General features: G+C 38.1%; 2 protein-coding genes across 2 annotated transcripts; both read right to left on the reverse strand.

The window, feature by feature from the left end:
* Positions 1–993: 993 nt before the first annotated feature.
* LOC114518921 lies at positions 994–3,907 on the reverse strand. Its single transcript, XM_028538955.1, has 3 exons — positions 3,699–3,907; positions 2,569–3,346; positions 994–2,103 (listed from the first exon to the last, which is right to left on the reverse strand). The coding sequence occupies exons 1-3, from the start codon at positions 3,902–3,904 to the stop codon at positions 1,879–1,881; spliced, it is 1,209 nt and encodes a 402-aa protein (XP_028394756.1). The 5' UTR covers positions 3,905–3,907; the 3' UTR covers positions 994–1,878.
* Positions 3,908–7,534: 3,627 nt separating this feature from the next.
* Positions 7,535–24,055, reverse strand: LOC114518893 (nuclear pore complex protein Nup214-like). Its single transcript, XM_028538926.1, has 40 exons — positions 23,930–24,055; positions 23,375–23,504; positions 22,964–23,035; positions 22,569–22,717; positions 22,418–22,469; positions 22,100–22,243; positions 21,933–22,003; positions 21,776–21,833; positions 21,560–21,660; positions 21,136–21,233; positions 20,851–20,914; positions 20,528–20,654; positions 20,298–20,456; positions 18,633–19,156; positions 18,117–18,452; positions 17,476–17,535; positions 17,232–17,387; positions 16,889–16,959; positions 16,489–16,537; positions 16,247–16,326; positions 15,872–15,925; positions 15,385–15,457; positions 15,151–15,242; positions 14,876–14,943; positions 14,571–14,654; positions 14,054–14,284; positions 13,607–13,758; positions 13,313–13,508; positions 12,182–12,760; positions 11,639–11,814; positions 10,820–11,492; positions 10,337–10,753; positions 9,716–9,808; positions 9,069–9,118; positions 8,792–8,825; positions 8,630–8,680; positions 8,314–8,545; positions 8,098–8,136; positions 7,893–8,012; positions 7,535–7,674 (listed from the first exon to the last, which is right to left on the reverse strand). The coding sequence occupies exons 1-40, from the start codon at positions 23,969–23,971 to the stop codon at positions 7,644–7,646; spliced, it is 5,988 nt and encodes a 1,995-aa protein (XP_028394727.1). The 5' UTR covers positions 23,972–24,055; the 3' UTR covers positions 7,535–7,643.
* Positions 24,056–24,122: the final 67 nt, after the last annotated feature.

Raw genomic sequence — 24,122 nt, forward strand, 5'->3', positions numbered from 1 at the left:
CTTCAAAAAAAAGTTACAGTATTTTTCTTATTTTTTAGTTTACTCGTGGTAACTGCAAAAAAAGGTTATGGAGTAGTTACAGACTGGTTATTTTAGAAAATATTTATACAGCAAGGGGTATGGTGTTAGCAATACGCGCCCTGATTGATGGAAAATAAGTTGGTCAGGTCAACTTCATGTAAGAGAAAAATATTTGTCCAGGCTAAAGTCCAAATAAAATCAAAACAAATCTTATTTTCATTCATTCATTTTAAATAATTTATTTTCCGGAGCGTCTTTGCTATATCTTGAAGTTAAGTGGACTATTGGCAGTCTCTGGAAGTTTGATTGCGAGGATTTAAAGCTTATTTTATGCCAAATTCCATTTGAAATTATTGCACAATGTCACAATTAGACAAAGATTGTTTGCTTTCACTGGATCGGTACGTCTCAGACGTTTTATCTATCAAAGCCAAAAGTGAAGAGAATATTGCGATTCGTCTTATCAGACTATTTTTAAAACTCTTGGAGTACTCTGGTCATGGAATTCCGTGGATAACTATGACTTTATATATGATATACACAAGCCTTGATATCAAAACGAGGCTGTTCTTTTGCAATTTACTTATGGCTCTACTTATTGATCTTGTGATCGTTGGACTACTTAAGATGCTCGTCCGTAGGCCTAGACCTGTGTATAACAAAGATGATATGTTTGCCACAGTTTCGGTTGATAGGTATTCATTTCCATCAGGGCACAGCACACGTGTTGTCATGGTTGCTGTGTTGCTTACTTCTTACTTGACAAACTCATTTTACATCAAGTTGGGGTTTATTTGGGCTGCTTTGGTTTCCATATCAAGAGTGGTCTTGGGTCGGCACTATGTCTCAGATGTTATGGGTGGGGTTATTATTGGTTATATACAGTATTTTTTGGTCGTCAAATACTGGATAACTGAAGAAGCATTGGAACGGGCTTATTATATTTTGAACTTATGAACAGAAATAGAATGGATTATAGTAATTATTTAGCTAATGAAAAGCTAATGTATATCAAAGGGCCAAGGTGATTTTATTAAATTTCTATTTTCTCTCCTATTACTTTGGGGTTTTATAATGCTTTAGCTCTAGTTCCAATTGCTACAGGAATGTAAACTAATGAAAAAGGTTATAATATATGATGTAAATTTCTCTACAAAAAAAGGGTATTGCGTGTAGAACTATACTGCAGCACCTCTAAAGAGGTCTATATTTGGTATTTTCAACCTTACTAAGAGTAATACTAGTATGGACCGAGCGAAGAAGGAGCGCGAGGTCTATACAAAAACCTAGGTCTAATATTTCACAGTATAGACTGAACACACAAGGTTATTATGTAGCTGAACTTGCATGAGACATCCAGAAAACTGGTCCATGCAGATACGGAATATATGGACATGGATTTTAGACCTTACCAATTAATATACCAAGATACCATATTCCTTGAATATATGACCATACCAATGTTGACTATACGTATTCTGGTATATTCGACGTTACCAAGGTAGAATATACCATATTCTGGACCAGGTCTGGTTTTTATGGACCGCTCGTCAACCAATCAGAACATTGTAATTGATTACGATCGCCGTTTACAATATTTAAAAGTGAATCGGCTTACAACAGGAATAGAAAAGATTGATGGTTATCCTTATCTTAGAGTTTCCGTTCATCTTTTTGGAAACGTCAAACGAGCACAAAAATACGACAGTTCCAAATGATATTGGAGTAAGCTGGTGACTTATTTCGGACTACATATTAATATTCAATTTAAAATCCAAACATCGTCACAATAGCTATAAATTGGGTCGCATAGCTTCCCTATTTCAACATCTCTTGAATAATTAAACCGCTAATTCCTTAATTCGTTTCATCTTCAAATCGTTTTTCATCTTCTGACAGATCACTATCCTCCACCTTGATATACACTGGCTCGGGTGGAAGGACTGGGACTCCTGTTATTGGGATGCCATGTTGTTTTCTAAAGTTGCTGTCATTATTAATCCAGGGTGATGTTGCCTCACTGGTTGTTGCAACTTCACGTTGTACGCTGTTCTGATCATTCTGACCGCCGTTTCTTAAACTCTATAAAATATCATCAGTTTCTTTAGCTATATAATTACAGTAAAATCTTTTTCCTGTCATAATAATTGCGAGTTCCATCAACTCTACAGACATGCCCTGATACAATGAATACAAATATGAATGCACGAGTAAAGTCTGACTAACTCATCTTTTTAACTATTTCAATTTTCAAAGCTGACAGGAGTGGTAGAGCAGTGGTAACGAAGGGGAGGGGAAAAACTGCCCCCGCCAGAGAAAGTTCAACACAAGGTCTGTACCAGTCTGGGCTGCGTCAGTGATGTTTCGTACAACACATTTGAAGTGTTGAGAACTGAGAAGTGTATAGACTTCTGTCGAGAATGGCAGGAATCTGCGACAAACGGCTTTGACATCTGTGTCTTAGAAAGACTTTTCATGCAACGGAAGGGATGTAGGGGAAAAGCTTATCAATTTTCATTGGAAACAACAGACTGCGCCCAAACCCACCTTTAATGTTTCTTGAAATGACTTGGTGTGTTTGGCACGATCATAGTGACTGGTGTCCTCCCTTACTAATTCTCTTCGACTTTTACTGCTTTTCTCCAACCTGTTCTGGTAAGCCTTATAACTGCCTCGCGAGTAACTCCCCGCCGAGCCCTCTGATTGGCTATCGCTTGGCCGAGGGGGAGTTGGTAAGAAATCTGAAAACTCACTACCACTGACAATTGAAGAGATCTCGGGCTCAAGATCACGTGACGTTGCTTCGTACTTGGCCGAACCCGATTCGAACGCTGGGAATTCTGATTTTTTGACCATCTTATAACGCTCTTCGTAAAAATCGGCATAATTCTCGCGTTCGGCCTTTGAAATCTCGCTAGGCGATGAAATCTTGTAATTTACTTTGGATCTATTAGGTGCAAAATAGCTGGGACGTGTTGATCTTCCATGATAGACTGAATTTTGTTGATGAGATCTACGAGGTCGACTGTCGGTGATGTAGACTCCTTTAAGAGATCCGAGTCTTCTGTCCTTCTTCTTCAGACTGCTTTTTGTGAAGCTTCTAGAGCGGGCCGAGGATCTATGTTTTGTTGCTCTGCGACGGTCTAAATGAGGGTGTATTTCTCTGTACGTTATAGGGAGACTCGGTCGAGATTGTTGTGGTTCAGTGTCCATTGGTTTCAGAGACCAGGTGTACAACACAGGTTTACGGCGTGGGAAGGTGGAGGTTGTAATAGATCTCTTGTAGTTCAGTTTAGAGTGGTTTCGTGGTAAAGATCTTACATGCCTTTTCAAAAGAACAAATATTCAGTTAGTTTACACAAAATCATCGATATAAGCCGGCACCAGTACTGATGAATTTAGTGGATTCCCATTATGAATAATATGAATATATTTAGTAAGAAAAATGTTGTGACAAAAGCACTGAATCGACAACAGAACAAACAAGAACACGAGGCACACACAAAAATGCATACATCAAACGTTCGAACTAGAGTGACGTCACAAACTATTTTAACATGTATTCCCTTCCCTCGAAATCGGAGCAACACAACGCTCATGATAATGCATTGTATCTATGCTAAACCTTGTATGGAGAAGGAATAAAAACTTTGTAAAAGAATTCTATTGAAACTCACCGCAAACTATTGTCATATCCTGGATTAACAAAAGCCTTGACCACAGCAACAGGTTGTTGAAAACGAACATTAGATACCACATCAGCATTCTGACCTACTTGATTATATCCAAGATTCGTGTAACTTTTAACAGCGTTTTGCGACGAAACATTCTTTGACGTCACACGTGATGTCATATTCTCAGAAATCTTTGTTGAAGTTGGCATTTCCCTCGGAACCTCTTCCAGGGGTTGTAAGCGTTCTCTTTGTGGAGGAGCCTGCATTGACCTTACATAATCACCATTGCTTTCATCTCGGCCAGCTTTCTGAACGTCAATTCTTTCAGACTCGTGAGTCTTAGAGAAGCTTTTGCTTTCCATATTTACATGGCTTGACATGGGACTCGACATTTGATAACCATTAAAATGAGTGCCCCTCCCGACACTTTCCTTCGATTGATCACCAGTACCAAGTATCTTGGCTTCATCAGTTTTGGCATTGTATTCAACTTTAGTTAGTTTCTCACCACTGTCGGTTTGATCCAAAATCTTAGCTTCACCAGTTGAAGCGTTGTAATGAACTTTTCGTTTACCATAATCTGTTTGATCCTTTTTTTCCCACTCAAAACGGCGATTTCTAGTTATGAAAGAGGAAATGTAAGACTATTGTTTACCCACGCGAGATCAGAAGGTATTACGACCAGCTACAGAAGAACTTCTCCTGGTACAACCCTCGTTATAACAGACTAATGTTACGTTCCAGGCTTCCAGCTATAGCACTAGAGGTTAGCCTGAGGTGCAGCAGCTGATAATCAGTGAACATGCACATTTGTGTTTGTTGCGATGTTTTGATCTCAGGTGAAAATACCTGTTAAAGCCGGCCAAGTTAAACTTTGCTGGAAGTTACTAATGGTAATAGTAAAACACTGGTCGAGTAAACGGTGATTAATCTTTCATGTACAGAATTTACCTTTTCAATGTGATCATGCAATTATCGAAAGTTGACAAATTGGGCCTGCATGCATGAGGAATTGTTTCGAAACAACACTCGTGATAGATTTCCTTTTATCCTGTTGTTATAACCAGGGCGTCTGTAAGATATCTTATAGACGCTCTGTTATAACAAAACCTCACTTTAATGCATATGTTCTCTTCACACCAAAGTGAGGCTTAGTAGTTAAAACAAAGCATAACAGAAACCTGTATTGCTCCTATTCCCACATGTCACAGGAACGATATAGTCAATACTTACTTTATATTCTTTTTTCGTCGATTTCTTTTTCGACAAACACAAACGAGCGCTATGATAATAGAAATTAAGATAAGGATAGCTGCGGCAACAATGACCCATAGTATTATTTCCCAGGTATCAGCCATCTTGAATCCTGTGAAGGTGAGAAATGATATGATTACGGCACTCCAATACGATCTCTGGTCTGGGACCTACGCTGTTACTTAATGGGATAGAATTCACGAAGAGTATAGTTAGAGCTATATAGGAAAAGGCTAAAGAGAGGTCTATGTAAATTTGCATGTATATGTATCGAAATCGATAGAATATAGAATCTTATGATACTGATAAACTGATTGTAGAAAAATCTAAGCTCTAGTTATGATTAAACAGTAATATTTAGACTTAATTCCCATAAATTACCAGGAATATATCAACATCAATGGATAACTACGGTATATAAAAAGACGAACGAAAGCTTACCTTTTCACGTTTATACGTTATTTTTACTGAAAAATATAAAGGAATCTTTGCAATCTCGGTTCTTAAAACTAACCGCAATCTATTTTGTTCGCTTTTAGTGTAGTTTATACATATTCTTAATTCGACACTTGAACTCCTTCAAGTGCTATCATTAAAATAAAGAAAAACGTTTTACTGGTCCTCAAGAATATTGTGCGTGTCAAGGCATTTCCTTATTAATATCGCTATTTAATTCATTCATTATTCGTTTCAATATATCATAGGCTCTGCTTATCACGAGAAATGCGGATATACACACTAAAACATCACATAATTCTGGGACCACAAATGCTCAAATTAAACTCTTCTAAGTCTTCTAACATGAAACAGGGGGGGAGGAATAGATCTAACGTGGACGTACTGTGTTAGCGCTAGGGGCAATAGCCAATATACAATAGAACTATTATCATGCTACTTTCTATAATAGATGAGATTTGACATCAATCTTTCATTTTGCTAATGAAAATTGTTTGTGTTTTCGAAATTCTATGCACCTGTTTCGAATGACTCAAAAAATGAGAAAAATGTTTTAAAATCATGAGTTTTTTTATTTCACATTAATATACGATTAAAAATTAGGATAGGGAATCGGGGGATAAAAAACTCGGTTTTGGGAATAAAAAAGGAGCATTTTCACGAATTTGCGCAGACCACATATTTCACTCGCCTTGAATATCTCTGGATAGGAAAGTTAACAGCTTTTCGTTTCGTAAAGCAAGAATTCGTCCTTATTATCTTCCGGAAACACTCGACGTTATCAATCGTGATTAATGTAGGAATTGTAATATCATTAATATTCAAGTCCTGTACAACAACATGCAACAACAGTCTCACGAACTTATTTTGGTCGAATATTATGTTTCCAAAATGTGATAGCTCTATTTCCCATTAGTGGCATTACTTAAGAGCAAACTTTCTTAACTCAGTAACTGAGCCTCACTCAGTTTCACATTTATTTTAATGCCATGCATCAACTCTGTAATTAAGTGAACAAATTTTCGTCGCATTACAAAAGAAGATTGTAGAATTCTCACACTTTATTACTTTTAAAACGGATGTTACAATTAGTTAGTTTCATTGTTCGCGTCCTGGTTCCCAAGAAGTGATATTGCAAAATATAAATGCACTCGGGATTCTGTCTGAGTGTTTATCAATCATTTCTTGTGGTTTTGACTGATTCGCCTGCTATAAACGGTTTCAGAAAACCGGGAAAACATACGTGAAACTTATTAAGAGGGACTTATTGCCAAAAACACTTTTGCTACAAGAGAGAACTCGACTGTAGAGTTGAAGCACAATGTTTATATTCAAACACGTTTTACTGCATCCTTGATTAGTTCTAGTAGCGCTAAAACAGAGCCTGCTACCCATGCAAGACAGCGGATCTAGTATCTCATGTAAGGTACGTAGCGTACTTACGAGTGAAGAAAATGGATCTGGGGACGAGAATGTGCGTTACTATTTTATATCTGCTAATCATAAGCAGCCCAGCAAAGAACCAACATTGTTTGCTAGGCTGCCTATGCTGCCAACAAGAAAACAGGCTGACCAACTAATCATTAGACTATACGACTTTAGTATAAACTGACTAATAGGCTATCACTTTTCCTGCGTTCTGATTGGCTACGCTACTGGTAGGCTATTAGTGATAGCCTACTAGTAGCAAAATTCAAAACAATGGCGGAAAATTCGCGTTTCGCCGAAGTATCTGAAGATTTTTTGGACGACTTGTTGGACAATTCCGTACCAGAAAAAACAAAAAAAGCAACAAAATACGGAATTGCAATTTTTAAGGGTAAGAAAATACATAAAAATAACGTATACTCAATTGAATTTTTATATTTAAACTGAATTTTAAAACATTTTACGCGAACAACAATTAAAATATTTTCTTCCTTTAATATACGAAATAAATTTCAGAATGGTTTGCAAGCCAACAAGAATTTTATATTGTGTTTCCTAGTTGTAAATTAATGTTATAGTTTATACTAAAACAATTAGACAACTCGGCCTCGTTGTCTATGAGCAAATAGTCAACTCGGCTTCGCCTCGTTGACTATTCGCTCATAGACAACTCGGACTCGTTGTCTAATTGTTAAATATGGAATAACTACACATCAGTAACGACAACAAATCTAATACAGAAAGTACTAATTTATTAGATAAATATATTAGGTATCCCTATCATGGCATATCATTTCTTTAATGTCTTTTTTATCGATACGAAGAAAACGAGGATCCAGACCTACAGAAAAAGCATTATTTTACGTTTAATGCACCAAACGTCAACAATACTCACACTACGCAATAATTACTAGAAATAAAACAAGATGGTTTATAAATCATGACATTTTCTGGCATATTTTTTAAAAAGAAGGGCGGGAACCTCGTGCCAATTCAGAGTATTTCTATTAGTATCATTAGGCTCTTTTTTAAAGTAACGAAATGTGTTTTTCTTCTTACATAGACGAGCCAAAGCCTTGTTTCTGGTTCATTCCAGGATTATTTTGTCCTCCAGATATACCACCAAACGAAGGCATATTAGATGGTATTGAACCAAATGTCAGGTTTGATGAGGAATTACTGCAAAGAGAACAATAACATGCATAGTCGAATAAAAAACTCTGACTTCTCTGACTGTGAGCAGTTATTGATTTTCATCACTTACCCAAACATGCCTGCTGCCTCTGTTCCCGAACCGAACACCCTAAATATTACGAAAAGATACAAAATTTACCACTTCCTGGGACCCCGGTTCACCAAATCACTCCAAATAATACAATGCAAGATAACCATACAATCTAAAGTAAACCATTCCTTACACTAACCATACAGTACCAGAAGGGTACCATTTTAATTACAAAAGCACACAAATCGAGTCTACCTTGATGGACTGCTCCCGGTATTTCCAAAAGGACTGCTTCCGAAAGCTGTTCCACCCATTCCTGATCCAAATGTTGATGCACTTCCAAAGGCAGGGGGGGAACCAAAGCTGGGTGCCCCACCAAAGGCAGGGGGAGACCCAAAACTAGGATTGCCACCAAAACTCGGATTAGCACCAAAGGTTGCGGTATTAGAACCAAACGATGGCTGAGTTCCGAATGAAGGCGCACCAGCTGAATGAAATACATATATTAAGACAAACGACACAAATATGAAGCAAGCCTTCTTTGTTGGTTGGATTAAATGCAGCTTGTTACCTGAGGGCGTCCCGAATCCTGTGGTTTCTACACCTGAACCTGAACCAAAACCTAGAAAATATATTTAGGAAGCATGGTAACTCTGACGATCGTAAATACGTGCATTGTATCTTTGAGGCATATTCGGGATGCTGGGATAATTTCTAAATATTTATAACTTACTTGTCGAACCAAATGCAGGTTTCATTGTAGATGTCTATAAATGTAAAAGCAAAAACAGATCTAAATTACGAACACCATACGCTGTTTCGATAATTGCTTCACCCAAGAACCTTGCTTACATTTAACGTAAGCTGTCTAGTCCTTCTATAAATGAGAAAGCGAGGCTCCAAAGTCATCCGGGAAGTAATTACACACAAAATTATAGTGTAATGAGTAACCAGACGTGGTATGTAGAGTTTAAAGCAACGCAAAATAACAAAATTACAAATTTTCGTACCTGAAATGGGTTCGAACTTGAAGTGGAAGAACTTCCAAACAAGCCAGAGACTAGAAAACACACATGCGCAGTTGATTAAAGGGAATAGTCCAACTTGTGAACAAAGACAGGAACCCATATATGCCCTAAACAGAAGCTTTTCCCAGACGTCCCTCCCTCCCTAACAATCTTACACCAAACATTCCCTTCAAGGTCAAATTCGATCGATTATTTGTTATATAAATGAAGTAAAAAAAATAAAAAATTCTAAAATTTGATAAGATGCTTTGGCAAATTTGGGGTCTGGGTCTACAAACATTTTCAAAAATAGTTGGGACACTTACGAACTAAAATCTACTATATGATGATTGTCATACATCTACCTCCCTCCCCTTCCCCCAATCAATGTTGCTTTCCAAAGACGTTTGCGAGCAAAATGTCCGTCAATTTGGGACACAACATTGAAAATATGGCGCGGAGGGGTTTCAGGGTTTGTGTTATAAATCAGTAATTTGGCAACCTGTCCCAACACTTTTGAAAATGATTGCAGTTTGTTCATTTTCCTGATAAAGCGATAATGATACAACAATAGCTGTGCACAATGATATTAATAGGGGGGTGGGTGTTAGCTTTGTGTGTGTCAATCGCGAATACTCTCTTTGTCTAACCTTGCGCCTGCGTTGTCGGATTCGCCGCAAATGGATTTCTGTTTGGTTCTATTGGTCCGCCGCCAAGACCAGAAAACCCCCCAAATCCAGAACCTATTTGAAAAGAAAAGTAATTTTATACTTGGTGAAACAATCAGAACGTTGAAAAAATATAAGTTTAAACCGTGTATTTGAACTCATCAACGATAAAGCAAACGACAAGGCATGATTAAACTGATCATCTATAGGAAATCGTCCTAAAATATGGCGTATTTTGTCTTTTACCGATATCGTAGTGCTGTGAATTATACGAGAGAGTTGACAGAACACAACGACATGTTCCTCAAACCTCATCCTCAAACATTCCTTACTTTCGTGAAAGCGTGCAAGATTCACCCAATGAAAGACAGCAGATAGAAGCAGATGCACATCAACTTTGATAAATGAGTGTACTGGGATTTTTGCAAAGCACTTATAGTGCAATCATCCACAAAAGTGAGAGAACACAGCTTGCCACCTTAGAAGGACAGCTGCTGTTTCCCCAGACCTATCCTATTTCGGGTTCCTACTTCGGTATGGGGGGGGGGGGGGGTGGTTGTATATTAGAACTGGAATATATGTATTAGAACAGTTAGGACCTACCTGTTTGAGGAGTGCTACCAAAGTTTGATGGCTTGAATGCGGGTGTGACAGTTGTCGCGGGAGGATCAATCTTACTTAGAGACGATTGAAATGGCTGCGCTTGTGACCCAAATAGTGTGGTGGTAGCAGAATTCATACCAAGATTAGTCCCGAAACTAAAAGTCGACGTAGAACCCACAGGCGGTGCTACCTGGCTCTGGCTTGTAGTTTCAACTATTGAAGGTTTATCGACTTTTGCAGTTGCTATCGATTTAATTTCACTTGTGGTTTCATTGGAATCGATTGTACTACTCAAATTGTCATTTGCCGTTTGTGGGGGAGGCTTTGGTTCGGCAAATGTTTGTTTGGCAGTAGTTGTGTCAGACGTTGTTGTTGCCGTTACCAACTTAACTTGGTCGAGGGTCTGGGTGTTTGGAGCTGAATAAAAAACCGATGGTACGTTATTTCAAGCTATTTAGAGAAGGACAATTCAGTTTAACTTACCTGTTGTGGTCGAAGGAGGGGTGCTTGTCTGCACCGGGGGTGTTGTTGTAGAGGATGGAGGCGATGTTGGAAGGGACTGGGGTGATGCTGTATGAAACGGAGCAGATGTTGTGAGAGGTGCAGTGGATGTTGTGGAGGGCGGAGATGTTGTGTGGGGTGGAGCAGTTGTGAGGGGTGGAGCAGTTGTGAGGGGTGGAGCGGTGGTTGTAAGGGGTGGAGCGGTGGTTGCAAGGGGTGGAGCGGTTGTGAGAGGTGGTGCGGTTGTTGGAAGGGAAGGAGAAGTTGTAAGAGGTGGGACAGTTGTTGCAATAGACGAAGGAGATGTTGTAAAGGATGGAGGTGTGGTTTCTGGAGTGGAGCTAGGATGGAATGATCCCGAGGGAAGAGTAGCAGTGAAGGGGGGAGGGGTCATTGTAAGTCCTGAACCTTGCGCTTTTAACCTTTGCGAGGGTTGTGATTCAGCTTGAGTTTTAAATGAAGATGTAATATCTGGTTGAGTGTTCCCAGGTGCAAAAGCAAAAGGACCAGTCGCGAAAGGGGCGGTGAAACCAGCCAATGAAGATTTCGTTGCGGTGTTGGGACTACTTGATTTTGGTGGTGGTGGTTGAGTTTTAGTCCCTGTTGAAACGTTGCCAGCCGTAGCAATATCTTTGTCTGATTTTCCGATAGTAGCCTATATTCATTAATTCAATTTCAGATAGGAAATGGGATTTTTACACGAAACATAACGTAAAGTAAATGAACAATAAATCATTTATCACGAGAACCGTGTAGTTTTATCGAACTTTATCATGATAAGATCATTGATAATTATGTCACCTGTCTTTGAGCAGTTAATACATTCACAGGTTGTTTACTCTCGCCCTCAGGCTCTCCTCTCTCAGGGACAACGGCCGACTCGCCATCGTCTACGCTCGTTCTTGTCAAATTATCTTTTCCGCCGCCTGGAACCATTTGTGTGCTCGATGTATCGTCCTGCTTACCGCTCCCAGCACCTGGGAAACGCACAACGAAAGTTTCGATAACTCTTAATGTAATAATCATACATCCAGTGCAATATGATAAAGAGGCAGGAGGGGGGGGGGGTGTTCTGGACAATAACACTCACTCCAGTATATACACAAAACTAAATATTCATAACTAGGTACTGATTTCATCACATACTACCTATAAATTTGAACTCGTACCCAAATTTTGAGCCCTCACGCACCCTTCTTGCTGGCCTTGGCTGAATTCACTGATATACAGGTTTTGCCAACCGTATTTTTCAGTTTGCCTGTGCATAGGTCTCTACGTTGTATTCAATGATTGGTGTTTAAAGTTTCCTTAATTCCCGGGCTTTGCAACACGTTTCAAACCTACCTTCTTCTCGCGCTGGCGACTGCACCACCGAGGTACTTTGTTGGCTTTTACTGCCACCACCAAAAGACGGTACGCCAGTATTACCAAACATCATATTACCAGTACCAAACATTGTACTAATACCAGAAGTATTACCACTACTAATTCCACCAGTAGCACCACCTAACACTGGCGAAGTTCCAAGACTGGCATTACCAAATGGAGACTTGAAAGAAAAGCCAGAACTTGGCAAACCTTTTCCAAAACCGCCAATGGATGGAGTTACCTCCTTATCCTGACTTTCCGACTGAGAAATTATGGATTTTCCTGGAGGTAAAACAGGTTTTTCTTGCGGTTGTTGAACAGGTTTTCCAGCTGGTAAAAACTGATTTTCTCCAGGTTTTCGAATACCGAATGTTCCATTGGGTTGTAAGACCATAACAGGAGGACCCGAAGACTGGGCGGTGCTCGCCGAAGATCGTACGGTAAATGTCGTCGCTGTGTTCGATGGCGGAGTTTGCGTGACATTTTTCATTTTTTTCTCAGCGTCTTTAAGAGCTGCGTCTGCGATCAATCGGGCATGGTGGTCAGCGTTCGGATCTACAGTAACGAAGGGAAAGTTGTTACAAGTAAAGTCTGGTTGTGAACGCAAGTCATTTTCAATGATGAGAAATAGTCCGGCTGTAAATTTGTCTTTATTTCTGTATTCGAATCGGTCATTGTTGACTGCACACAAACAGAAATATTCTATCACATCAACCACCCTGACATTTTCACCACGACATAACGGAAATCAGGCATAACGGAATACATGATTTTCCAAAGAATATCTTAGCCGATGATAGCTTACAAGTAATCACAATATATTATACATACAGAGGGCGTGTCGCTATTTGCTGCCCAAGATTTTATTGAAAATATTTTGAAGATTCATGGAGAATATTTTGATAGACATCAAGGGTACATTCGTGTACGTAGATCGTTTAACCGAGTTTATACAACAGCAGGAAAAATCAATGGTCTGTCGTAGTCGGAGTATTTTCTCGCAATAAAACGTAAATGGTTGATGGTTTTCTGTTTCGTCCTTTGCATGTTATTTACGTTTGTCTTAATTCTACACAACGATACATACGAGCAGCGACTGGTTATTACCTTTTCCAGAAATATTCTTACTTCCATCTTTCGCCTTGTATTCAACCAACGTTTTGGCGGGAACAGAAGCGCCTGAGTCTAGCTTACTTGAGCCAGCGGACGCACGTGCAATGGCAGCGGCTGCAGCAGCTTCCCGAGGTAAAACACCGGTGCTTCCAGTGCTTGGTTTATCAAGACTGGGTGGTGCAAAACTAATCTAGAATTGGTGAACAAGGTTGGGCGTTAGAAATAGGGGTACAGCGTAGCATAATTGGTTGCATAGAAATACCGTGTTTTGAAAATCAATATCCTGACCTTGGACGTTGGGACATGAGTTGGCTGATGAGGTTTTTCTTTGGACAACTGACTTGTAATAAAAGTAGCAGGCTTGGTTTGAATAGTCTCTGAGGTGGAACCCCAAGAGGGAGATGATGTGATACCAACGGAAAATGAGAAGTTACTCTTTTCTATGAAAAGATAATATTGGGAGAGTTCGTGAGAGACTCGGGAGGTTCGTGAGAGACTCGGGAGAGTTCGTGAGAGACTCGGGAGAGTTTGTGAGAGACTCGGGAGGTTAGTGAGAGGCTCGCTCAGGTAAACCTCGGATTTAAATTGTGAAGTGTAACTTGAATGAATCGCGCAATAGATTATACACTTTCTAACGCTATTTCCTAATTTTGGGTGGTACAATTGATTTGGCAATATAAAACTGATAAAGCTTTTTCGCCTGACATTTGAAGAAAATTACTATTTTCATTATACCTCCAAATCCAAATTTTGGCGTACTGTGGGTCACAGACTCCGTTTGTTTCCACGTGTTTTCGCTTGTTTTAGGCCAAGGAATCCGACTTGGTGATTTAGAGGGTAACTCATTTCTTTGATTACTCTTTATTGAAGACTTCTCCTCTTTCTCTGGCGTTTCCTCAGCTTCAGAAGAAGCGTCAGGCTCAGTGGATCCAGCTGATGAATCACTGCGCGATCGCCAGTTAGAAACTTAAAACAACAACATAAGAACAATGATTATAAATAACAAAAATAATTTTGCATTCATCCCAGTCCACACACTGTCAACATCGCCCGGGGGGAGGTTAGTGTACAAGGAGAACTGACTCCTGAGAACAACGAAAAGGTACATGCAGTATAACTATTTTCTTTGTGGTTTCCTGCAGAGTTAAAATCAGACAATTAAGAAGTTCTTTTTTGCTTTCAGTGAGATCAGTTGATAGAGCAGGACTTCATGTAAGTTACAGTTTTGCCTATGAATATTGTTTCCACTTACTGAAGGTGGTTTTCTTCACTGGGAAAGTAGTACGTTTAGACAACATTTGACGCAGCTCTGATTTTTTCCTTGCGGATACATTATCTGCAAGAAATGATTTTAACGGAATTACAAACAAATGGGTGACTACCGGAAAGAATATCGCTTCAACAACGTTAACGTGTAAAGAGTGTATGTCAATGATAGAACTTAAACTGTCCTATTGAAAATTTAGCTCATCGAGACTTGTTCGATATTTTCCTTACTTGCATACTGATGTACGCGTTGTTCAAGCAATAACCAACTCACTCAATTACAGTACGTACCAGCATTTTTCGCACTTGCATTCAATTTCTGTTTCCTCAAACGTTCAGAAAGGGACGGAACCTCCTCACTAAAAGAATTCTCATGATAAGATGGCAAATGATTTTCTCGTTGATAACAAACAGTGAAAAAATACCAGGACTGCATGTGCGATTCGCGCATGCATAAGTTCATAGACACTCTTTACTGGGAATGTTTTCAAAACACAAACTACAGTAATAAATAACTCAAAATGTAAAGTGTAAACACTGGTCAGGTACATGAACATAATTATAACCTTTCGGATGTCGAGTCTCTCTTATCGTCCCATTCACTTCTTCTGTGACTTCTTCTGTTTACACGATTTGAAATTTCTTCTAGTTGCAAAGACTGTAAATGAACGAACAAAACAACAACACAACATTAAGCGTATCCCACCTGTGAGACCAAAGTACATACTGATATAGTCCCACCACCGCAAACAACAAGGGTAATAACAGCTCCAGGTTAAAAGCCAAAGGTTTCAACAAACCTGATTTTTAACAATATTTCTATTTTGTCTCATATTCTGATAAATAGTGTCCAAACTTGGCGATTGCATAGACCTTGGAAAACAGAATTCACATTCAAAATCCTTTACCAGCAGACAATTCAAAAAGTATAAAATGAAACATACTCCGATAAACAAACACATCTTGCAAAATCAAGATTTGAGTTATAAGAAAAACAAGATGCAATTATGTTTTCAAAATATATGACCAATTGAATAATTGCGTCTTGTTTTTCTCATAACTTAAATCTTGAGTTTGCATGGAAGATGTCTTTGTTTATCAGAGCATGTTTCATTTAATACTTTTAGAATTCATAAAATATATATACAAAATATAGATTCTCCTTTTTTACTCAAGTATCTCAAATAGGACTCTACACGAAATTAACTATGTCTGTGATAATGTAACTCAAAACTGTACTAGAACTTTGCTTGGGACAAAAAATAGTAATTTACTCGTGAGACCAACCTTGTTTGTTTATTTTTCTTGTCCCACTGTTCATCCAATGCCATGTTCACTTCCCTGGGGAAAGTCAGAAAGGTTATCGTAAGTGCCAGCAATTGGCTGTCCGGCAATTCATGATAGTCTTTGCAGAAAATTTCTATATCTCATAGGAAATATTTTTAACACAAATTGATAACCCAAAAAAGAGGTAATTAGATTGTGCACAAAATATTCTTTGCTGAAACTTTCACGTGCGTCTGGTGATATACGCAAGAAAATATTTTAAGATTTTGCTGTTAAAAAGCACAACGATATTTCTAAGTCCTTAAACCGGCTATCCATCGTGTCTACTGAACTTTTCTTTTTTTCCTATTATACACTTTGTGAGCAGACAATCACCTTAACGTGTTGTCCAGGAGGAGGTAGGAAGAACGAATATCTTTCATTTTACGTTCAGAGCTAGGATCCAGGCCACGATTCTAGGGGGAGAAAACATTGACGTCATCATGGGACGTTGCACGAATATAATCAGAGAAACCATAGGCAGCGCAGTCGAAGACTGATTATAAACAGATTTCTGGGCTGCCTATGGAAAAACGTGATTTAAAAGACAGCGGTTTATATCACTGATCTGTTGTTACTTTGAGAAGCTGAAGATATCGTGGATCTTTTGCAGTATTATCACGAGTCCTAGAAAGAGAATATTAAAAGCTCGTTAATTTTTTATACGACCCCCCCCCCCTGTGATTCAACTCCTGCACGTGATTTGCCGCAGGCATCTCAGGCTCCCGTACTCTGGAGTTATGGTAGCATATTTTGGCTTCTTTAAATACAGAAGACAGGTAAATAAAAACGGCATGAAGCAGCATATCGTACTGTCAGCCGAAACAGCATGCAAGTTAAAAACAAAGCAAAACTTGAAAAATTTATAAGAGCTTTAAAAGTTATTTTAAACATACATATTCACGTTCTACATAAATAATAAATATATTTAATTTATTATTATAAAAAATAAAGACACATTATGTTACTGCTGCTTACTTTGCGTCCTCCATTAGTTCAAAGGCATTCAGAAGTGCACCCTTCTCTCTATTGATATCGTCTTTCAAATCCTGAATAGAAAGCTACTCTTAGGCTATGTGCACACGAGCATTTTCAAAATCGTTTTTATCTAGTTTATCGCTGTGACGTCCTGTCCACGCGATCCAAGGAAAAATATGCCGAATATGTTAAATGTTGATACAAATGAGAACGACGTTTCGATGTTCCAATAAAATAAAATTGCAATCGCTTTCATTTGTATCAAAATGTATTACGAAAGCTTTCCTTATATGTTAAATTAGCTTCAAAAAAGAAGACGGTAATATGTTTGACAAATACCAACCTCAACAGCATTTCTCACTTGGTTCATAAACCGCCTGTGGTTATTAACTTGCTTTGATATTTCGAGACTATCGAGTTCTTTTAATGCCGCATCTAATTTTCTCAGATTACCATATCTTTTCCTCGCTTCCTTCATTTCCGCGTTAAACGCTTCGACCTTCAAAAAAATGGTTCGTTCCTTTAGCGAGTGATGTTTGGAATGAGCTGAGAAAAAAGTGTTTTGTAAGTGTATTTCTTAAACATACTTCGTCTTTGATGTGTTTGTGAATGGCAGCTTCTAGTTGTTCCTGCTTTGACGGTGATGCCTGAAAAAAGAAAATTTACATTTTGAACTAATATGAACTTTAGTTTTATTTATTTTTACATCTCGTGTGCAGGGCCGGATATTTCGCTTCTCTTAAGGTGACCTTTCCACCAATCGAAATATTTGTATATTTTCTTTTAAATTTTGACAAGGTAAATAAATTAGTTCAGCTTGACTCCTTTCATTAAAAAAAACAAATATTTCGCTAGCGAACTATTTCTTTGAAAGTGGAAATCCAGCCTAAACAACAGGGCAAGACACTAGCTTGTTGCTTCGTTTCCTTACGAACTACCGTATACAGTTACCCCAGCAGCTGGACGTGACGAGGGTGTTTGATATCTCAGAATGGTGGTAAAGTCATCTAGGTTTGTAGCAGTTACTGTCATACGAGATAGCGGTCAACTAATGCGATACATTATTACGTCATGTTACATTGAAGCAGCTCATACTCATATAATAATGTTAACAGACTGCAAAGACAATCGATTTCAAAATATTTTGGTCACGCACAATATGAATATATGAATATGGCTTTCCCAATAATCGATGCTGGCTAAGCCACTGCATCGAAGAGCCAAGTACCTTTGATGGTTGAGGCTTTTGCTTTGGTTCAACTTTACCAGACAAGACACCATCCCTTTTAACCGCTGCTTGTGTTCCTTGATTTGAAGCTTGTTGAAATGCTGGTGGTTTGATAATAGTCGACTGCTGGGTTTTAATTGTAATACCTTTTGTATCTGGAGTCCTGGTCGTTTGCAAGTTCCCAGGTTTAGCAATACTTGGCCCAGTCTTTATAAGAGGTTTCTGTTCGTTCGGTTTTGTCACCCCCAGTCCCCCTGTTGACGGCTGCGCAGAAGACTGGGCAGGCGTGGCCGAGGGTCGAACGTTCAATGGTCCAGAATTAGAAAGACCAGAACCCTAGCATACAAAGCAATTTTGCGAGCCGATTGTTAAATAATAAACTTATGTTGTTATAGTAAAACAGTATATATTCTCATCAACAAAAACAACAGCAGCTTAAGAGACCTGATACAATGAAATGAAATACTTGAAACTTATCGAAAGCATTGCACACACAAAACATAACAAGACACTCACGAAGTTGGGAGGTCCCTTGAACTGGAACATTCCTGTTGGAGCTGGTTTCGCAGCAGGGGGAACGCCAAGAGGAGAGAAGTTCGACAGAGTTCCTGGGACGACGGGGAACCCCGACAAGCTAGCACCAAAACCTTTTGACGGGTCAAATGTAAGGGGTGTGGTATTGGAGACTGCTCCAGCTAGGGGATTGGATTCGACTTGAGATGGTTTGGTGTTGCCTAGGAGTGTAGGGGGTTTAGATGTAGTAATAGGGGTGTTAGTTGTCGAAGGGGGTTTGGATATTTGAGTGAAAGGAAATGTAGGTGGCTTGGATGGCTGTGGTGTAGTAATTGATGGTGCTCCAGTAAGAAATCTGGATCCAAGTTGGGCTGGATGAATATTGTCTGGGTTTGCAGAGGATTTAGTTGTGGTAACTGGAGCGCTAGTTGATACAGGTGGTTTGGTTACTTGGGTGATAGGAGGGGCAATTGTCTTAGATGCTGGGGTAGTTTGAGTAGACGGAGTGGTAAAGTTAGTTGAAACACCTGAAAAAAAATAAACTGTACCGTAACGACGGAATTAGAAGAGCTCATTTCAATGATTAAATGTTTAGTTCTCCCCTCAATTATGGCTGCAAAATATATCTAATGTTCTGGCTTTGATGTTACAGTTATTTACTTGGAAGGCATTACCATCCAACATCTATAGTACCGGGTGTCCCAAAAAAAAGTACCTATTTTTAATTCAACATAACTTATAAACGAACTAAAGAATTACAATCAAATAATCCATGTGTAGTTGAGTAATGTCTAACTTAAAGTTTGATATATTGCATATGAAGTTTGAGCAAGCGGTAACGTTTTGAAATGTGTCAAAAATCAGCAAAAAATGGCTTGTTAAATGCAACAATCCGATATCTACAGGGGCAATTTCCTGGTCGACTCATGAGTAAACGCGGCGATTGGCCATGGCCTCCACGCTCCCCTGACCTGACCGTGTGTGATTTCTTCCTCTGGGGCTATTTAAACAGCAGATTTGGGAAGTTCCTCATGACCAACAACCTCAAAACTTGGGAGAACTTCGCGAGGCGATTGTTAGGTCATGTCGCAATTTGGACGCCCACATGATTCAAAGGTCTTTTGATGGCATGCTGACACGGGCAAGAAAGTGCGTTGCTGCTGGTGGACATGAATTTGCAAATGAATAAGAACAAGTAAAAAACGAATTTTAAAAAAACAACCAAAAAATAAGTTACAAGATACCATGTTACGAACCGGTATTGTTAACACAAGTTTAATAGGCCATTTTTTCCTGATTTTTGACAAGTTTCAAAACGTTGCTACGACTTTAAACGCGAATATCTCAGATACTACTCGTTCAAACTTCATATGTAATATATCAAACTTTAAGTTAGACATTACTCCACTTAATATGGATTATTTGATTGTAATTCTTCAGTTCGCTTACAAGTTATGTTGAATTAAAAATAGGTACTTTTTTTTGGGACACCCGGTATACTGCTGTGGTAGTCAAAGACGACGTTAAATATCTGATTGTTTATGATACTTTCAAATAACTGATCACAGTAATACACAATTAACATAAAGAATGTTCGAGTGAACAGTTGAAAATTTTAAGGAATTTTTCACATTTCAGCAGCTGGTCTGATTTCAGACCTCTGCTTACCTGCAGCTGGTAAACGTTCTCCGTCTAACACCAGTGGTTGGGGAGGACGACAGAGTTCTATGGATAACTTGGGATTCTTGTTTACAATATAAAATGGACAAAGTACACCATCCGTTGTTAGGAGAAGCAGAATCGGCGTCGGTGGAAATGTTTGGTCATCTAAAACGCGAAGCATTAAAAATCAGATTGGCGAACGGCATGTGTACTGTTGAACGTAGTGTCAACTGTACCTTGTTCCAGCGGTCTGGTGGCGGCAAATGAGACAGCAAGACCTAATGAATACGTGTCGTCACTGTTATGTGTCGTTGGCAGTGAAACTCGGCCTGAATCCGGGAATGTCCACTTGGCCCAGGGTCCCTGAGAAACAGTTAACAGTGATCAGATCGGAAATGTACAATAATTGATGTGTTACAGTATATCGCCAATTGTAGTTATATGTATGCATTGCCGACTAATCACGCTGAAAAATCATTGGAATATAACTGGTATGATGTGGTTAAAGATTCCAACGACCGCAAAATTCATTCATTCAAAACAAGAATGATTCACAAACCTCATCCGTCTGGTGGATTGTAACCATTTCAAAAGAACAAGAAAATACTGACAAAACCAGCCTCCTAAAAAAGAAAAAAACCCGCGGGAATTTTAATATGCAGTATGTTGGTATTCAACAACTAGAATATAGATGTTTTAGCGAATTTATTCTCCGTCTCGTGAAAAGTCTATTCAACAAACAGTCCTTCCCATTTCCATCATTCTTGGCACTTTGACTTTGAAATACTAATATAACTACTAAATCGCTACAATACGTAGAATATATACAACTATAGTGTCTAACCATTCGGTGAGATAATTAAGATAAAAACAAGCTTCTCGTTCTTCACCCATTCCATAATAGACATCATCAAACACGTCAAATGACGGTTGACCATTTTTCTATTTAAAAAACGGAACATGTTTGAGTTTTCTCCAATCTCGCCAGGTCAGGGAAGCTGTATGCAGGGATTTCATTTTCACTTTCCACACTTAAATTAAGTGTAGATGGAAAAAAAGAGGAATGTGGACAGTCATGTGAAACAGATAACGTAATTGGGTGAAATCCTGCACTGAATAAAAACCCCTTTTCACGAGAGCTGATATCAATGAAAAAAGTGTAAGGAAAAGTGGGTTGTATAAAAAAAGCCAGCAAATTAGATTGCAAGTCTTTCAAGTTGAATAAATTTAAAGTGTGCATAGTAAGTATTCACAAGCATAGTTCTTACTGGTGAATTAATGATTATCAAATAAGATGCATCATCATCATCATCACACTCTGTGTAAACTGCACCAAATTGATATGTAGATATCCAAACCAAATCAGAAACTAGCAAAATATACAAACAAATACCTTTCCAGCAACTTATATGTTAGACATTGCAGTAATCTGTAATCTGTACTTTTTAATACATATATTCATATAATACACTGTATATCAGTACCTCGACAAGGTTTTTGCAAAACTGTTGGAAAAGGGATTTCTCGTTTCTTTTGAAATTTCTAAAAAGGAAACATGTTAAACACATTTAAGTCAGATTTCACCATTACATTGAGCATTCACAGTAAAGACATGAAATCAAGTGTTGTAACTTGTAATACCATGTCAAATTGAACAAGAGAGCCATCTCTCAATCCTGCAACAATCTGTTTGCCCTTTGGACTCCAGGAGACTAAAATGTGCAAAACAAATTGTTGAAGGTTTTCAAGGTATTTTGCTCCAATTTTTTTTCCAAGTTTTTTTAAGAGTTAATATGATAAATTCATACCAGCTGTAGCAGGGCCTTTAAATGTTGCATCCACATTGGCGACAGTACCATTTAACATAATCATCATTATTTGTCCATCAGTTAACAATACAGCAACAATATTAGGATCACCAGGTCTCCAAGCTATTTCTCGCACCCTAACATCTAAATAATCACCAACGTACATTATGTATTCAATGACATAATATTCCACTTATATATAGATCTAACAGGTGACTATGAATAGAAACTGTCACTCATAAAAACATATGATAGTTTTTCCACTAAAAAGTTTTGCTAATTTTTTGGCCTAAACTGACTGGGTTATGCCATACATACCAGACTTTCCTGAACATAGCACTACTTCAGAAAACAATTTCTTTGGTGATTTCTATTGAGAATGTGAGAATAATATGTTATAACAAGTTCAATTGTGCACTATTTCAGGAATATCACTTTTATTTAAAATATTGTATGTATGCTAGCTTACTGTGGAAAAGAAAGCACGGACATCAACAAAGCCAAGCATGCATGCGCTATCACGTTCAAAGCTGACAGCCAATGTAAGATCATCACATGATAAGGCAATATGAGAAAATGGATGACCAACATCAACACTGGAAGAAGGAAAATTTATCTCTACAAAATAATAAAATGAAAATATTTTTTGAAACTTATTTTCCAATTACATATTACCCTACTATATGATTTTCTTGATCAAGCTGCAAAATTTTTATTTTGCATGCACAATATTGATCCAAAGAAGCTTCTGCAAAATCTTGATGTGTTGAGTAGGCTTTAGTAAGACAAACTGTAGGCTGGGATAGTTTTTAAAAATAACTGATGATCTTTAAACAAACTGACACTGAACTGTTAAATTATTACCTTCAACCTGAAGGCTTCCTTGGACTTCCACGAACAACTTTTCAATCGTCTCAACCTTTATAGCTCTAATATCTAGAGAAAAATCCAGGTCAACATTACATGATTTTAATAACTATTAAATTTTGAACAAAAATAGGACTAACTAAGGTATAGTAATAGGACTATATCTAAAAATATGCTTGGTTGCACAATTTTCAGTGTTTTGAGGCAGTTAGATTCATAAATTTGACAAAAACAAATAGTATTATACTTCATCTTATGGAGTTTAAACTTAAAAAATTATTTATCTTTATATTCTGCATGAGGTTTTGATTGATGCTTTTATCATGCAATCATGTACATGCCGCCAAACTAGAGTGTAACCTCTATATTTGCAGCTATATGCATGGTTTAACATAACAATTCACATACTGTTGTTATCCCCAGCCACATAAACAATTCCATATTGATTTGAAACTGCAAGCAATGATGATCGAGCAGTAATCAAATCTTGAGGGGATTTGAACGTTCGCAATTTTCGCATCTGCTTGTAGAAAAAGTCCTGCAATAAAATGTGACCGAGTTTGTTAAAAAAAATTGTGAAACAAACTGCATATGAAAAGATGGCCACTATAGGAATTCTGCTTGAAACAAATTTTATTATTGTATATGTTGTTTTCAACATTTATTTCTTTAATTCTTTTGAAATCAATTCATTGAAACAGCGTACAAATCTACAAAAATCAACCTATACACTTTGACCACCACCTGTTGTATAAAACATATAAGGAAACTTTTTACACAATGTTTAGAGCATGATTATTATCTATTTACAGTGCACTGCAGGCTCCATAAAGATTCGTTTATCTATTTTTACTTTAAATTTCTGCAGTAAGTCTGTATAATATTCGTTTAATGCAAAAAATTCTATAATAGAACTTGAAAAAGTTGAATTAACGGGTCTGCAATTAAATACCAAATACATACCTTAACCTCAACTTCCTGCGGTAGGGAGGCATCTTGAGACATGTTAAAGAACTCATAAAATAAAAACTTCTGCACAATTTACAACTCTTTAGACTTCACAAAAATTAGAAACTTTGAGCAAAAAACAGCGCTTTGAGTTGTATGCTGAGCCAGCAAACCTGCATTTTGTCGGGTACTTCATGTGCATCAGTCC

Source organism: Dendronephthya gigantea, unplaced genomic scaffold, assembly GCF_004324835.1.
Source record: "Dendronephthya gigantea isolate DGI-Jeju-01 unplaced genomic scaffold, DenGig_1.0 000012F, whole genome shotgun sequence".
Lineage (NCBI taxonomy): Eukaryota > Metazoa > Cnidaria > Anthozoa > Malacalcyonacea > Nephtheidae > Dendronephthya > Dendronephthya gigantea.

Bases quoted from the DNA above. Each gene is read 5' to 3' on its own strand.
- LOC114518921 (XM_028538955.1), bottom strand. From the start codon at position 3,904: ATGCCAACTTCAACAAAGATTTCTGAGAATATGACATCACGTGTGACG. The intron at 3,347-3,698 runs GTGAGTTTCAAT...TCTTTTGAAAAG, and splicing joins GGATATGACAATAGTTTGCG to GCATGTAAGATCTTTACCAC. The intron at 2,104-2,568 runs GTGGGTTTGGGC...GATATTTTATAG, and splicing joins CATTTCAAGAAACATTAAAG to AGTTTAAGAAACGGCGGTCA.
- LOC114518893 (XM_028538926.1), bottom strand. From the start codon at position 23,971: ATGTCTCAAGATGCCTCCCTACCGCAGGAAGTTGAGGTTAAG. The intron at 22,004-22,099 runs GTATGAATTTAT...TGCACATTTTAG, and splicing joins TAAAGGCCCTGCTACAGCTG to TCTCCTGGAGTCCAAAGGGC. The intron at 20,457-20,527 runs GTACAGTTGACA...TTCGCGTTTTAG, and splicing joins CACCAGACCGCTGGAACAAG to ATGACCAAACATTTCCACCG.